Source organism: Anopheles merus, chromosome 3L, assembly GCF_017562075.2.
Source record: "Anopheles merus strain MAF chromosome 3L, AmerM5.1, whole genome shotgun sequence".
NCBI lineage: Eukaryota > Metazoa > Arthropoda > Insecta > Diptera > Culicidae > Anopheles > Anopheles merus.
Genome location: NC_054085.1, coordinates 16958755 through 16973283, shown reverse-complemented (window position 1 = coordinate 16973283; position 14529 = coordinate 16958755). Strand labels below are relative to the sequence as shown.

At 44.5% G+C, this 14529-nt stretch overlaps 1 protein-coding gene across 1 annotated transcript; it reads left to right on the top strand.

Annotated features, from left to right (window-relative positions):
- The first annotated feature begins 6693 nt into the window (after window positions 1-6693).
- Window positions 6694-7457, top strand: LOC121599360 (threonine-rich protein-like). The gene is made up of 2 exons (XM_041927096.1): window positions 6694-6799; window positions 6871-7457. Exons 1-2 carry the CDS (start codon window positions 6749-6751, stop codon window positions 7336-7338), a joined length of 519 nt encoding a protein of 172 aa, XP_041783030.1. The 5' UTR covers window positions 6694-6748; the 3' UTR covers window positions 7339-7457.
- The last annotated feature ends 7072 nt before the right edge of the window (window positions 7458-14529 follow it).

Below are 14529 nucleotides of genomic sequence, written 5' to 3'. Positions count from 1 at the left end.
CTGCCTGCCAAAGGAAAGAGGAACCAAACGAGAAGAGAAAAAAAAGCGGCGATGTTCGCATAATTCCCGGCACCCAGAACGTGATGCTCTCACACAATGAACATCATAGATAATGGGCTTCTAATGGCAGAAGCAGCAACAGCAATCGCTTGGGCGGAAAGAACGGGACATTGGAGAAGAAACGGGGAGTCCGTGTCATGCAACTCCTTGGGCACACGAGCGTTCGAGCACACACTCACTTCCCGCTGCCACGATTTGTTGGTTTTCCTGTCCCTTCGAAGCCGGCTGTGATGCTCGACGTGTGTGCATTCCCTCGCAGCTCCAAGCGAGCGGCCCTCACCGATGGCCCTCACAGCGAGACGGACGTGCAAACACAGGGTCAGCTATCCAAAACTATTCTAACCTGGACACACACACACACAGAGTGAGAGAGAAACACACGCACTCAGTACGCGTCCAGCACCGTTCTTGGTGCTCTGGAGCGTTCTTGTTGCTTCTTGTCCTCCCTTTTGTACGCCGTCGCTCGGTTTCGATTTTATGAGCCCTCTCGCGCGTACACCTTTGGGTGGTCTCGTGTGCGGTCTCGCAGACCCCATCCAACCAACCCCAAGGTCCTCCTGCCCCCCCCCTCCCCCCATTCTCATGGTGCTTTTTGTTCTGTTTTGTTCCGTTTGCTTACTCACTTCTGGTTCACCTGACCCACCGTATCGTACCTGGCCGCCGGGCGAAAGTCGTCCACTTGCTTCGCTCCGCGATCGCGTTCGGCCGAGGACTTCTCACGGCGCTTTTGCTTCACTTTTTCCTACTTTTGTGAACGGCTTTATGCCTCCCCTTAGCTGGTTTTGTTTTATGTACCTCAGCGCGATGACTCTCACGGACGAGTGCGATCCGTGCAGCGTGTCCATCAGAGAGCCTTGTGCGCTCGGGGTCCACTCTGCCAATGGGTCCTTCCGCTCCGAAACGGTTCCTTACCGTGAGCGGAGAACACCGTGGTGTGTGATGACCACAGATCAATTTCTCAAAAGCAGCAACGGCAGACAACGAGGACGATTCGGTGCGCGAACAGCTCGAAGCGATGAACCGATGAATAGACGCAACAGAAACGATGGTGAAGAAGAACCGTGGAAACACACGGGCCCGGCTCCAGCACCGGGCACCGGCCGGGTCGAACAATTTGTAAAGCGGATAATTTATCGCAAGACATTTGTTTTGGCCGTAAGTGTTTCGGTGCTTCGGACGGAACATTTCCCGAAGAGACAAAAGCAAGCACCCAGTAGAACACGGAGTAGAACAGCAGAGGAAGGCCGTGGAGAGGGCTCTTCAAACCTTCCGCGAAAGGGCTGCCACGGGGAGAGCAGTTTGTTTTTTTTTTGTATTTTTTGCTCCTCTGTTGATCTTCAAACTTGCCCTTCCGAAACCTTTCTCTAGCCTTGCCCGTTGGATGGAAATGAAAAATCTTTAAGCAAATTAAACTTTGCCTTCTCAATCAGCGATCGGTTTGCGGACCCGATCGCGTAGCCACCGAGGATTAGATTAGAAAATGCGTCATTCGCGCGCGGTACAAAATGGCCCACCGTGGGCCAGCGGATATGTAGCAACAAGTAGAGCGCTGGACGCTGGGCAGAGAACAAAACGAACAGCACAAAAAATCATGCCGGTAACTGAAGGCAGCACCACATCCCCTGTAAATGGATGCTGAGAAGCGCCCGTTTGGACGAGGATGGATTACGGTTGAGTGTGTCGTCATTTGTTTTTTCCCACTGATATGGGTACTTGTTGGTTCAAGCGCAGTTGGCTAATCTTGCGAACCACGTGAAAGCAAAAGCTATTAGTTTGATGAGTGGAAAGGGTGTATGTGTGTGTGTGTTTGCAAATGTACTTTGTCTGTTTCCTTGTTCTCATGATTGGTCGGGTTCGCTGCTTAGGTTGAATTTATTAAAGCGTTACAGCATAAGTTGCTGTTTTTAGTTGTGTACTACGTTTCCTCATTAAAGTTTATGATAGTAATTATAGCTCCATTGTTTTTTGACTTTGTTGTTACATTTTCCTCATCGATTTATAACGAAATGACGATCACTTCAACTGAATCACCAAATTTAACTTATTTTTATATGATCCTATGTGCCTATGTGTATCTCCAAAAGAGTTTGAACTTTTGAAGTTCCATAGAGTCGAACTCTCATAATACAAAGTTCCCTTCCTAAAATAAAAAGTCAAAAAAGTATCCTAAAACCAAACAAGAATAAGTTTGATTTAGGTTCCTCAGTTTAGGATCCTTTTTGAACATTCAAAATGATTTTGAACTACAAAATAAAATGATTCTTACTTTAGGGCAAAAGAGCAATCCAATGGTCTACCAATTTCCTATGGTTTATTTCCTGCTTCATGAAGTACTAAACCTGAAAAGGCGATACGAACTGTCTACTACCAATAAAATTAGGCCAACTTGTGGGAATACTGCAATACAGGGTTTTCGAGGATTATATAGACATGTTCAGCAAATTGTAGATTCGTTCAGACTCTTTCAGCGAGATATAGAATTGTTCGGAAGTAGGCGTTGATATGTTCAGCGATTCTGTAGTGCTGTCATTTGTTTTGTTTACACACTATGCCGCAGGGTTCAATTTTTCATTCTTCAAAGTCCTAAAAGTTGCTAATAATCATTCCCCAAGCTGTTTAATTCATGAATTGCTTACAACAAGCATTTTTTTATCGAAACCCGTTTGTTTACCTTCTGATGAGAATGATCCAAGCTGCAGTCCAACGGGTACGAAAGTGACAGCTCTACAGTACAGCCGAACATGTCAACGCCTACTTCCAAACAATTCTATATCTCGCTGAAAGAGTCTATTATATGCCTGAACGAATCTACAACACGCTGAACATGTCTATATAATCCTCGAAAACCCTGTAAGAACGACTAAAAATAAAGCTCTCAGAGATAACGATGTCAACAAGATTACCATCACTTCTGCGACATCAATTTTGCATGCAATCCAATGCTCTATTTTGAGCGTAATTTTTTTTTGTTTTACGCCATTCAAACACACATTCCTTTCCTTTCCTTCGCAGATCGACCGAATGTTGTGATCACTTCTGCAAAACCAAACGGCAAAATCTCTGCAGCTCCACCACATTTACGGGCTGCCGTTTATTACTGCAGCTTCAATTTTGACACCTTCGTAGCCGCAACGCCGTGTCGAACTGTACGTGTGCACAACCTGCCCCAAGACAAAACAATGCACAATCGGGCAGACAACTTGTGTCCTGTGCACTTGTGCTGGCAAGACGTTTGCTGCGATGTGGCCACGGACGCGCTAAGCAAAAACCAAAAATGAAGCCATTATGGGAGCAATCGGATGGGGTCTGAACATTGAGGAGGGGTTTGGAGGAAGATTTCTGATGTCTTCTCCATGCTCCCGGTGGCACCATGTATTGTGGCTTGGTTTTTAGTTTTTCCTTTTTTCACTTCCTCTCTCTCTCTCTTTCCGCTGAGCTATTTTCCTTACCCTCGATGCACGTTCCACTGCGACAAAGCGCAGTGTAAAAGTCAAGTGCATTGTTACTGCCACGCTTCTGCCCCACGTCCATTTCAATCTCACTGTTTCCTTCCCAGCACCACAAGCACCCCTCCTGGCCCGTATGCAATCTGCATTCCATGGACGCAAATTTAGAACGAAGCTGGGCAGAAAGTAAAGCTGATAAAATATTAAAATCAGCGTGAAGCCTCGAGTTCAACGCGTTTCCGTTGCGCGCCACCGTCTTCGGGAGGGGCTGCCTCACTGCCTCCTTCCACCGAACTCCACAATGCAATGCGGGAAACCTCCGAACAGTGGAAAGTAATCTGGCGTGCGTAGGAGGTAACCGTTTTTCCTTAGATTCCTGTTCCACTTCCACTTTCTTTCAGGCGCCCATTACCGGTGCGACTTTCCTGCTTCCCCCGATTCACTCTAGCTGTTCCCTCTCTTCCCTCTCTGCCCCAAACACGGTACCAGAGGGAATGGGAAAACTGCCCTGAAATGTAGAACATTTCGTATTCATGCATTTTTCATCTTCCTGTCTTCATTTTTCTTCCTTCCGTGTGCCGTATACAGCCGTCCGTTTCCGAGCTTGCCCATTAATGGCGGGGGGGGGGGGGCGTTGGCGGGCCATCCACTTGCAGCACCAGCTCTTCCTTCCCATCCAGCAGTATGCTGCATTCCAGCTCCATCTCCGCTGTGCTGGGAAAACTCTTTGCTCAGCAACAAGTTTTCCTCGCCCATTATTCATTCCTCTCGGGCGCGTGCATTCATCCTACCTATTGCCCGCGACTTCCAACGTTTGGCATTCGGCTACAAGACGCCTTCAGCTTTGCAACCCTGCTTATGCTTGCACCACTTCCACTTCCTACCCCGGTCTGGCTACCGGTGCTACCGTACGTTGCCGAGTGCCCACCAGAAAGGTAGTGTGATTTTTCGCGCAGAAATTGCCCTAACGTCTTACCCATCCACTGGCCCGCACATGTGCCCTTTTGGGCGAAACAGGGAGGGGAAAAAAATGACCAGACGGTTAGGCGCAATTTTTCCTATTCATAAGACCCCGGTCGTAAGCCCGTTTTTTCGCCACCCACCCCCTACTCCCCTGTGCAGGGTTGCTTTTGTTGCAACCGGAATTCCGGAATTATTTTCTTTTCTGGTCTCTGTCTATTTTTTTTTCATTCTTGCTTTCAGCTGGCCACCCGCCGGGTATCTTCCGGCGGGGAGAGGAAACTCATCTTCCGTCCCAGGGTTTCCGGTTTCATCCAGGCAGTCGGCCGAAGGTATTTCGGACGGACTGAGCCAGTGCGTTTGCCAAGCGCATTCCAGGAAAAGTGCTGGTGCTACCGAAAGGTTTGTTTCTATTTTTCATATTTTTATTACGAATCAGTAAACATTCTCCATGCCGGCACAGTGCTCCCAGGGCGAACGATTCGGGCCTGAGATTTCTCTCCCCCCCCCCCCCCCCCCATTCCGGGGACCAACTACTCCTGCGGCCGAGGCCATGTTTTGGGGACGGCAGAATTTTTGAAATGTGTACTATCATAAATATTTCAAAAACCTCCCGGATGGGCAGCCAGACCAAGATGACGCACGGAACGGAAGAGCTAGGTGGGAAGGCAAGAGTGAAAAAATAAACTCTTCCTTCGTCCCCTTGCTAAGCAGGTTTTTTTTCTACTGCACTCCAGTAGAGCGCTCCCATGGAAGGCAGGTTGAATCGGGTTAAGATTGAATTGGAAAACCCAGCCGGAAAACTGCCCTTGGGCGTCAGCGGTGGGCCATACGAAACGTTGTCGTCGTTGTATTGCGTGCTCTCCCCCCCCCCCCCCTCCCAGAATGTGTGTCTGTGTACAAAAATATATTGAATTTCCCGCATCACCCGCTTCCCGTGTGCAGCGTAACAAGCGGAAAAATCGAGGAAGAAGGAAAAACACCGCAAGCAAATCACGCACCACAAAAAGGCCCAAACAAAAAAAAAACAGAGTCTCCAATTCTTAAATTACGTCGCTTTGACTCATCCATTCTTTAGGGGCAAGATGAAGAGACCGAACGAATAAAGGTAAGGCAAGGAAGAGCATTTCGGAAAGGGTAGTCGAGGAAGACAGGAAATAAATTTTCCTGCTGTTTTTGAACCGCTTTTCGGGGATTGTTTGCTTATGTTTCGATTCGATTTCAGAGTTTTCCCAGGCCCTGCTTTCCCCTGGCTCGTGTACGGGTAAGGAAATATCAAAGTAAAAACCAGTTGTTACCACGTAAGGACTGACGGGGTCATGGCCGGAAGTACAAAGAAAGTGTGGTCCCCTCTTCTGCTGGGGTGGTAAGAAAACCGAGACGATCATCATATCAAAGCGTAACGATGAATTTGGTGCAGGCGAAAGGGAAAACGTTTATCGATGAAATGAAGAATACTTCAACTGATACACACTTCCGCAGTGGGATCGTGGACTGTCACGGTAGTATTGTGGAGTTGTAAAAAGGGGATCCTGAAGAAAGCCATTTTAAATCTTTACTTTTTTTATGGCTTATAGTTGAAACTTAAAGGATTATTGTCTCGTATTTATCATATAATTAGATAAAGTTATGTTGTTACCGCGTATTGTAGTTCAAATTGATTCCATTTACCCCTAAATTTATGCTATCAGTTACCGTAACAGTCTCGTTGATGTAACAAGCAGATGTTTCGTCGACTTTTTTGCAAGGCGTTGAGATAGCTCAAGTCTTGTTTGAAAACTTAAAATTTACAACAACAAAAAAATCATATTTCCTTGTGCATTGGTGACATGGTAAGTTTTGTATTAGACAGTAAGATTTGCTCATCTTTTTAAGATATTCAAAAGAGCGACCACAGACTTCATCTTGTGTAGATATTCATGTTTGTAAATATGGTATAACATGGTTCGTTACATTTACTTTATTTTAAATGTTTCAAACCTTTTTGCTTGTTTTTTTTTCTTCTAATCCTTTGTTCTAGAACAAAGTATTTTGTGACGTACGTGTTTTCGTATGACGTTAAGCGCCAGGCACTAACGCACTTGTATTTGCTCAGACAGATTTTGTGTGTGTTTTGTTACTTACCTGCTGGTTCAATATCCCCAATATCAATACCCGTCACCGTCATAAAGCAAATCCCGTGTACTTCGATATCACCCTGTTGTGCTAAACAGTATAAAACTCAGTACCAAAATATAGCCGAATTCAGTTCCAGCGCTACCTCGCCCAGCGATACAATCATCATGAAGTTGACATACGTTTTCCTCGTCCTTGTGGTCATCGTGCTCGTCTTGGTACAAATAGTTTGCCATTCAGGCGTGTGAAATGGCACAACTTTATTAACATTTTTTTCAACTCCTCTCAGAATGTGGCAGACGCACACAGCAGCAAAAAGAAGAACCGTTCACCCGACCATTCCGGTGAGCACAAGAAGAAGAGTGGACATCACGGAGGACATCACCATAACAAAAACAAGCACAACAAAAATAAGACCAAGCGTCCGAAGACGACTCCCCCTTGTAAAACGACCAAGCCAGCTACAACTACTACAGGCCCTATTACGACCACCGCTGTACCTACAACAACGACCGCTGTACCTACGACAACTGCTGCACCGACGACAACTGCAGCCCCAACAACGACCGCTGTACCTACGACAACTGCAGCACCAACGACGACTGCAGCACCAACGACGACTGCAGCCCCAACGACGACTGAAGCACCAACGACAACTGCTGCACCGACGACGACTGAAGCTCCTACAACGACCGCTGCACCTACCACCACTGCGTCACCTGCACCTACAATAGTTGATTCTACTGCTCAAGGGTAAAGCAGCAGGGATGTCTGTTTGAATTCGTCTCTCAAGTAATGATCTTGCTGTTCCGAATGATAAAACACAACACAATATGTTATGCATTAAATAAAAATCAGCTTTTGAATTCATAACAGCAGCCAATTAATATTTTCACTCAGATTGAAACATCACAACGTAATTCGTTACAACTGAAATGTAATGTAAGTACTAAAATATTTTTACACCTAACAAGTGGTCGCAATGTCATCTTCCTAGTTGATTTTCTGGAGAGTTCAGGATTGAAACACCAAGATCTTCACTACAACCTCAAATATCTCAACCCGGAGAAAACCAAAAACAGTATGGCACACCTGCCAGGTGATTGTGTTTTGCTGTGGGCTTGAAGATCACGATCAATTGCGAGATACTTAAGATAGCCAGTTGGCAGAATTAAGATTATAAGAACATGGAATTATGAGCATCTTATTTTCAAACAACTGATTAATTTAGCGTGAGTGAAGCTGCTGTGTAAGGCCATTGGAGATACCAGACACATCGCACTTGTGTTTATACTGAGTTTTTTTTTTGTTATACTCCATCTGGTTCAGTACAATGTAGAATATACCGCATCCAGTTCAATCTGGTCAAGTCAGGTCTGGTTGAGTCTGACAAATCGTATAAAAGCGGGCCCCAAATTCTACTCCAAATCAGTTCTAGTGCTACCTCGGCCAACGATACAATCATCATGAAGTTTACGTACATTTTCCTCGTCCTTGTGGTCATCGTGCTCGTCTTGGTACTACAGACAGTTTTCCTTTGGAGTTGAAGAATATTTTAAACTTTTCTAAATTCCTTTTTGTTTTTTTTTTTTGCAGAACGTGGCGGACGCACACGGCAACAAGACCTGGAAACGTACCCGCGACTTTTCCGGTGAAGATAAGAGGGAACATCGGCCAGGACACCGTCAAAATAGTACTAGAACCAGACGTCCGAGATCGACCACGACTACCGCCGTACCTACGACGACCGCCGCACCAACAACGACCGCTGCACCAGTGCCTACCGTGTAATCCACAACCACTACGACTACAATAACCCCTGCAGGAAAGCATGTTGGATTTGGGTAATTCCGATCTGCAAATAATGATCGAGCTATTCTGAACGCTCAAAACTGTTACTAAATCACTCATGAAATAAAACCAGCTTACGAATCCTGAACCATAGCTAGCAGTTCTTTTTTTGGCGGCTATTTGTATGATCATAACATTAAAGGGAAATGAATTAGTGTAATATGAGTCACAACTTCAATGGATCATGGCACGAAACAGTGTCATCATTTCTTACTTGATCTGTAGCAAGACCCTACAGAGACTTAAGCCTTACATCTTGAATACACCGCATTCACAATGTCTTGCCATTTGGACGAAATGTGTAAGATTTTCCAGATTGACTCCGTTTTACCTTTTAGGTATTGGTGTTCTTTTTACTTGGAAGAAGGCACGTGGGATGCAAATACCAAACACAGATAGCACTTGTGTATATCCGCAAGGTTTTGTTTTATTTTTGCCCACGGCCACCATACGGCCTTTTTAATATGCCATGCGAATGGAACCATATGGGTTTCAATGTCAAATCTGTTTCGGCAAATTGTTGCAAAACCTATAAAAAGCGCCGACATTAATTCGCATGCAAACGCCCTGGCTAAGCTGGTGCGATGAAACTGTAATACGTTTTCCTTTTCGTTGTAGCCATGCTACTCATCTTGGTAATATTTGCACACGTTTTTCGTTCTTCTATGTGCTATATGTACCGGATCTTGCTTTCGTTTACAAAATGTGGCCGATGCACACCGTGGTCACCATAAGCGCGTTCACATTGATAGGACCAAACGCTCGAAGACACCTAAGCCGTGCAAGTCAACTACTACTGTCCCCACTATTAATACGGGACCACCTACATGGACAGCTTCGCAAGCATCAGCAGCTGGAGCTGCTACTAAAATTGATTGTATAAGACTCGATGAAATGACAACCAACCAAGGCTCTTGATTATCTTGGAAGTCTTTAGAATGCACAATTTTGAAAACCTCTACACAAATTGGTACAATGACAAATATGGAAATGGACTGGGATGACAAATGTGGAAATATTGAGTTCGACAACTATATTTTTTTTGATTGCCTTGTGGAGAACTACTTCATTCCTCAAAACTCCTGTTGTAATGGATGGAGCTGCGATTAAGCTTCAATAATCCTCAATAGCCTCTAGAGTGCAAGAATGTATCCAATATATCCAGGAAGAGTGGTTTAGAACTTCGAGTACTAAGTATACCCATAAAAGAGCCCTATAAATGATTTGCTTAACATCGCTATTTGGATACATGGATTAAGAATCTTGGCCAATTCGTTAAATTTTGATATCAGAAACAGATAAATAAACTAAACAAGAGGAATGGAAGTTGTCTTAACAAAGTATTGTTTACTATCTGAAACTTCGTGAATGCGTCATCAATGATCTCTTCGCAACGCAAGCCATACATATTCCAGCTGTATCACCTTACACTAATTTTATTCGCTGGCGCAAATCGGTTCCTATTTTCAAGACTTGGAAAACGTAAGACAGAAACAATGTGAAGACACATGTTTCAACAAGGCTAGACAGAACAACCTGAAGTCTACGATGACGCAATGCAGTACGTAGGTATATCGTGCAGCTGTACACATACAAGTGATATGGTGTTCAAATCTAGCAAGTCACGACGAGAAATAGTAGAATATTTACGAAAAAAATAAAGTTCTAAAATACTGCTAAAATTGGTTCCTGCATTTCCTTCGTAAAAAATCCACTCCATTCTATTAATATCTTTACTTTTGCGTAGCGTTCTTTATACCTATTTCAGCTAACACTATCATAGGTCTATTGGCCATTCGAAGCACTCTCGCTACAATATGTCAACCCATAAAATAGATTAATTGGTACGCTGCGTATTTCATTCAATGTGTCCTTCGGTCAAGCCCAAAAACAGACCAACAAATTCGCACCCGCATGGCCGGTGACAACGATGCATCTGATTGCACTGGCCCTTTTTTGTTCGTTTTACATCCCCGAGCTGCACTCTACAGATCATTTCAATCGGTGCCGTTACGGTCCAATGCAACCGAAAATGCATTTCCATCACACCAAAACACACCGGCACACAACTGGACCGCACATATGTCCGATCTCGAATCATACGGTGCAACCGAAATAGGGATATGAAGATGAATGATTCTAAAATTTACAACCGACTACCATATTCATCTTGTCCAAAACACATCCTCCAGCACACACACACACACACACACACACACACACACACACACACACGGTCCTCTGATGCATCCAAAAGTTGATTTTTTTTTACGAACGTAATCAGTCGATTGAACGGAAAAGGGTTCGTGGAGGCGGTGCAAAAAACACTCCACTGCAGCATGCATCACGCTGCATACATGATGATGCTGCTGCTGGTGCTGCTACAGTACACGGCCGCCGCTGCAATAAATTGAGTTGCAAAGTAATTAAATAAACTTTCATCTCAGCTCAACTGGTAAATGAAATAAAATTTACAATTTATTTACCACCTACCATGTATCTCCATTAGAAAAGTGTTCGTGCACCCGCACCATGCACGATCGAGGATGGGCAGAACTGCACCGGATGCGCTTCGCATCATCATCATGATCCGTCGCATTGCACGGTTGCATCCTGACGCCCTGATGTCCTCCCCCTCCCTCTCCCACCATAGAGTGAGTCAATGGCTGCTGCGGCTCATACCAGCTCGCCCCAATGCAGTCAAGTGAACCCATGCGCCTACCGGTGGATAAAAAGGAGAGATTCCACGCCACCCGATACACGGGGCTGGGCGAACCATCATCATCCTCGTCGTCGTGCTACACGACACAGCCTCCCGTCTGGGCGATACCATCGGTGAGGATGGTTTGCAACGCGCAAAACACGACCTCGGCTGCAAGATACGACGGTAAAAACGACCCCACGGCGGATGGAAGGTAGGCGGACAGGCAGAGAGATCTGTCTTTTCATGGTTCATCCCCGTTTTGTCGGCAAATCGGTTCTGTGCTGCTGGTTCCTAGTGATGTGTAAATTATATCACTTGCACATTGCCTTGCAAGACTCCCCGAGTCTCTTGCCGTCCTGAGGATGGTGTGTGTATGTGTCTCTCCTAATGCGTCGGTGCAACTAGTTGACGGACGGACTGGATCACGTGCATCCCAGAGCGTTTTGTGTCAAACGCGCCAACTGCTCACGCCTGCTGCACTCTCGGCGACAATGTGTGCGTGTTTCATCCCGTCACATGGGTCGGTGCTGATGCAATGCGAAAGGTGGAGTCACACACGGCAGATGACTTATTTTCTGAACCGCTTAGCAAATGTGTCAACCCAACGGATCGATACTGAAATTAAGCGTGTGATACCAGGAGCAGACTCCTGTACAAAGTACTGGAATGGGTGCGGTAAAGACAAGGCAATCATTTCATTTAATCTGTTGGGAACAATCGCGCAACGCTTATAACATGATGTTGTGTACAATATGGCTGAAAATAGGTCACATCCGTTGCTTGAAATTTACTCTTTCAACTCATTTTAATACTCCAAATAAGCCTTTTCATGCGTAATCTTCTTTCCAAACAATGTACCTTAAGTGTTTAATTTGATCAACCTTCACCTTAAAAATAGATCACCCTATCCCCTATCCCGGTAATCCCTACTACTACCTTCTGCTCCATAAAGTGTTAAAGACATAAGTGCTTTTTGCAGCTCAATAAAATCCCAAACACTGACCATGCTTAGTACCGAGTACCCAACTGCCCTAGCAGCACCGACTCCAAAAAAAACCCCATCTTTTTCCTTTTTCGTATCAAACTTCAAACAGACGGGTGCACGTGTACCACCAGCACCACCACCACCACCAACTGTAGCAGTAAAGTTGCCAATTTTTTACCGTTTCAAATAAATAGAATCCTTTCAATTTGCCGCAAACCTGTAAACCGACGATACCCGAAACCGGATTAAACCATGGAAACTCACCGGAATGGTGAAATGGGTTCACCCGATCGATTCCTCCCTGGGCTGGTGCTTACCATTCTCAAGGTAAGCGAGATTGGTAGGCAACTTGGGCCGGGAATTAATTATTCATTTGGGTTAAATTTATCAAAACGATCTCGAACGGGTAATATGTTGCGTTTTTTTTTTTTTCGTAGCGTTTCTTGCTCCGTCGTGGGGTTTGCCCGCAGTCCAGACATGTCCGAATTTTTTTTAGGCAGTTTGGGTTTTGCCAGGATAGTACGGGACGGATCGGGATCATGCATCCATTTTCCACTTTTTTCCGCTAGTTTCTTTTACTTTACCGAAAAGGTCAATTACATTTTCACGAAAGCTGGGGATTAAATTGGAAAAAGGGTTTTTTTTATGTGCGAGTGCAAGTGTTCCGAGGTATTTTCGAAGATGTTGGAAGAGTTATGTTTGGTACTAGGTTGGTTGTTCAAGAGAGCTTATTATTTTAAGAATGCCTGCAATTAACAATGTATATCATAACTGTACTCTGTAAATATGTAATTATAGTGCAATTTCTTAATGTTTTAATAAAGAAACCGCTTCAACCAAATGTCCCAAGATCTACTCCTAAAATCGAAATCAAAGCTCAAAATTTGTGACTACTAGTTAATTTGGCCCGGTTACGGGGTTATGCAAGATATTTTCAAGAACTTTTATATCTTTGGGATGCGAGCAACGGATTTTTTAAAAGACATTGCAAATTCCATGAGACTTTAAACTCCAAAAGACACATTAAGAGAAACTGGTTCAGAACCCATACCGATCCTGCAACTTATCCTGAACCCTTGTCGATCCAATCTCTGATTCTGACTGACTCTAACACATTACCGGTACTTTAACTGATCCTGACATCATACCAGTCGTGGAATTGATACCAATCCCACACCGGTCCTGCAATTGATCTTGACTCCATACCAGTCTGGAATTTCCTCCCAAAGCCGTACCGGCCCTGGAATTGCTCCCGAACCCATACCAGAACTTACACCCGAACCCATACCGGTGCTGGAACTGATCCCGTCCCCATACAGATCCTGAAACATGTACCTACCGGTAATGGAACTGATCCCAAACCCCTCGGTCCTGAAAGAGATCCTGCCGCATTGCAGACTCTGATACTGCTTCCTTTTTAATTTGGATCCTAACATAGTATCAGCATCTATCTCAGTCAAGGAACTATCCAGTCTAGTGGTTTTCCTATTTTTTTTTCTTCTTTTATTGGGGAGTTCTGCAGTATAATCGTCAACTGGGAATACTTAACAACATGCCCGTCCTGGGTTTAAGCCACGTATGGACTGTCGCCCTTAGCAAGGATTGACTTATCCGACTGCGTGGTACTTTTTAAGTCTAGAAAGCCTGTATAGACTGGCATGATCCGTCACTCCCACACCCCCCCCCCCCCTCCCCTAAAAGAGGGTTATTTGTCGCAGTTGTCGCAACATTTCCATATTAAGCCGGACCGATAGTGGCGGCCACCTAAAGTAGGTTACTTATGTCCTGTCTTTGAGGCTTCCTCGAGCGTCGTAGATGACACATTTTAGCTATATTTCAGGCTCAATCTATTGAATTCTGACTGTAATTTGCATTATTCTTCTCCTAACTTTTCCAACCTTAAAAAACTAAGTCAGCGTTGCGATTTCCATAACCAAAGCGGTTGCCATTTTATGGATGTAAACTAAGCAAAAAACATCAAATCTGCCGCTGAAAAGTAACGCTGATCGGCCTTTACTAGAATTTTATAATAGAGATTTATTCACAAAGACAAGATAAAGTGAGATATCTTATTATCCCTACATCAATATTTTCTTGATGAGAATCTAGATGAGAATCAAACCCGTCCGGTTTCGCTAGAGTCTGTGTGATCATCCAATAAGTATAAGTAATCATATACCACTCTAGCACTATAAACAACAACTCTATTTGTATGTTTATCGCAAACTACCAAATTCTAATTATACTGCCCTGCCACGGTTTAATTCTATTTCGAAATCGACTAATGGCACTCTATTTATCCTATGCGGAAATAAACTATCCTACCCAGCGTTATCGTGCCTAAAAGACACAAATGAGACTTGCCAGAAATTATCCTCTCACCAAACCGGTATCGTATTCTCATCTTT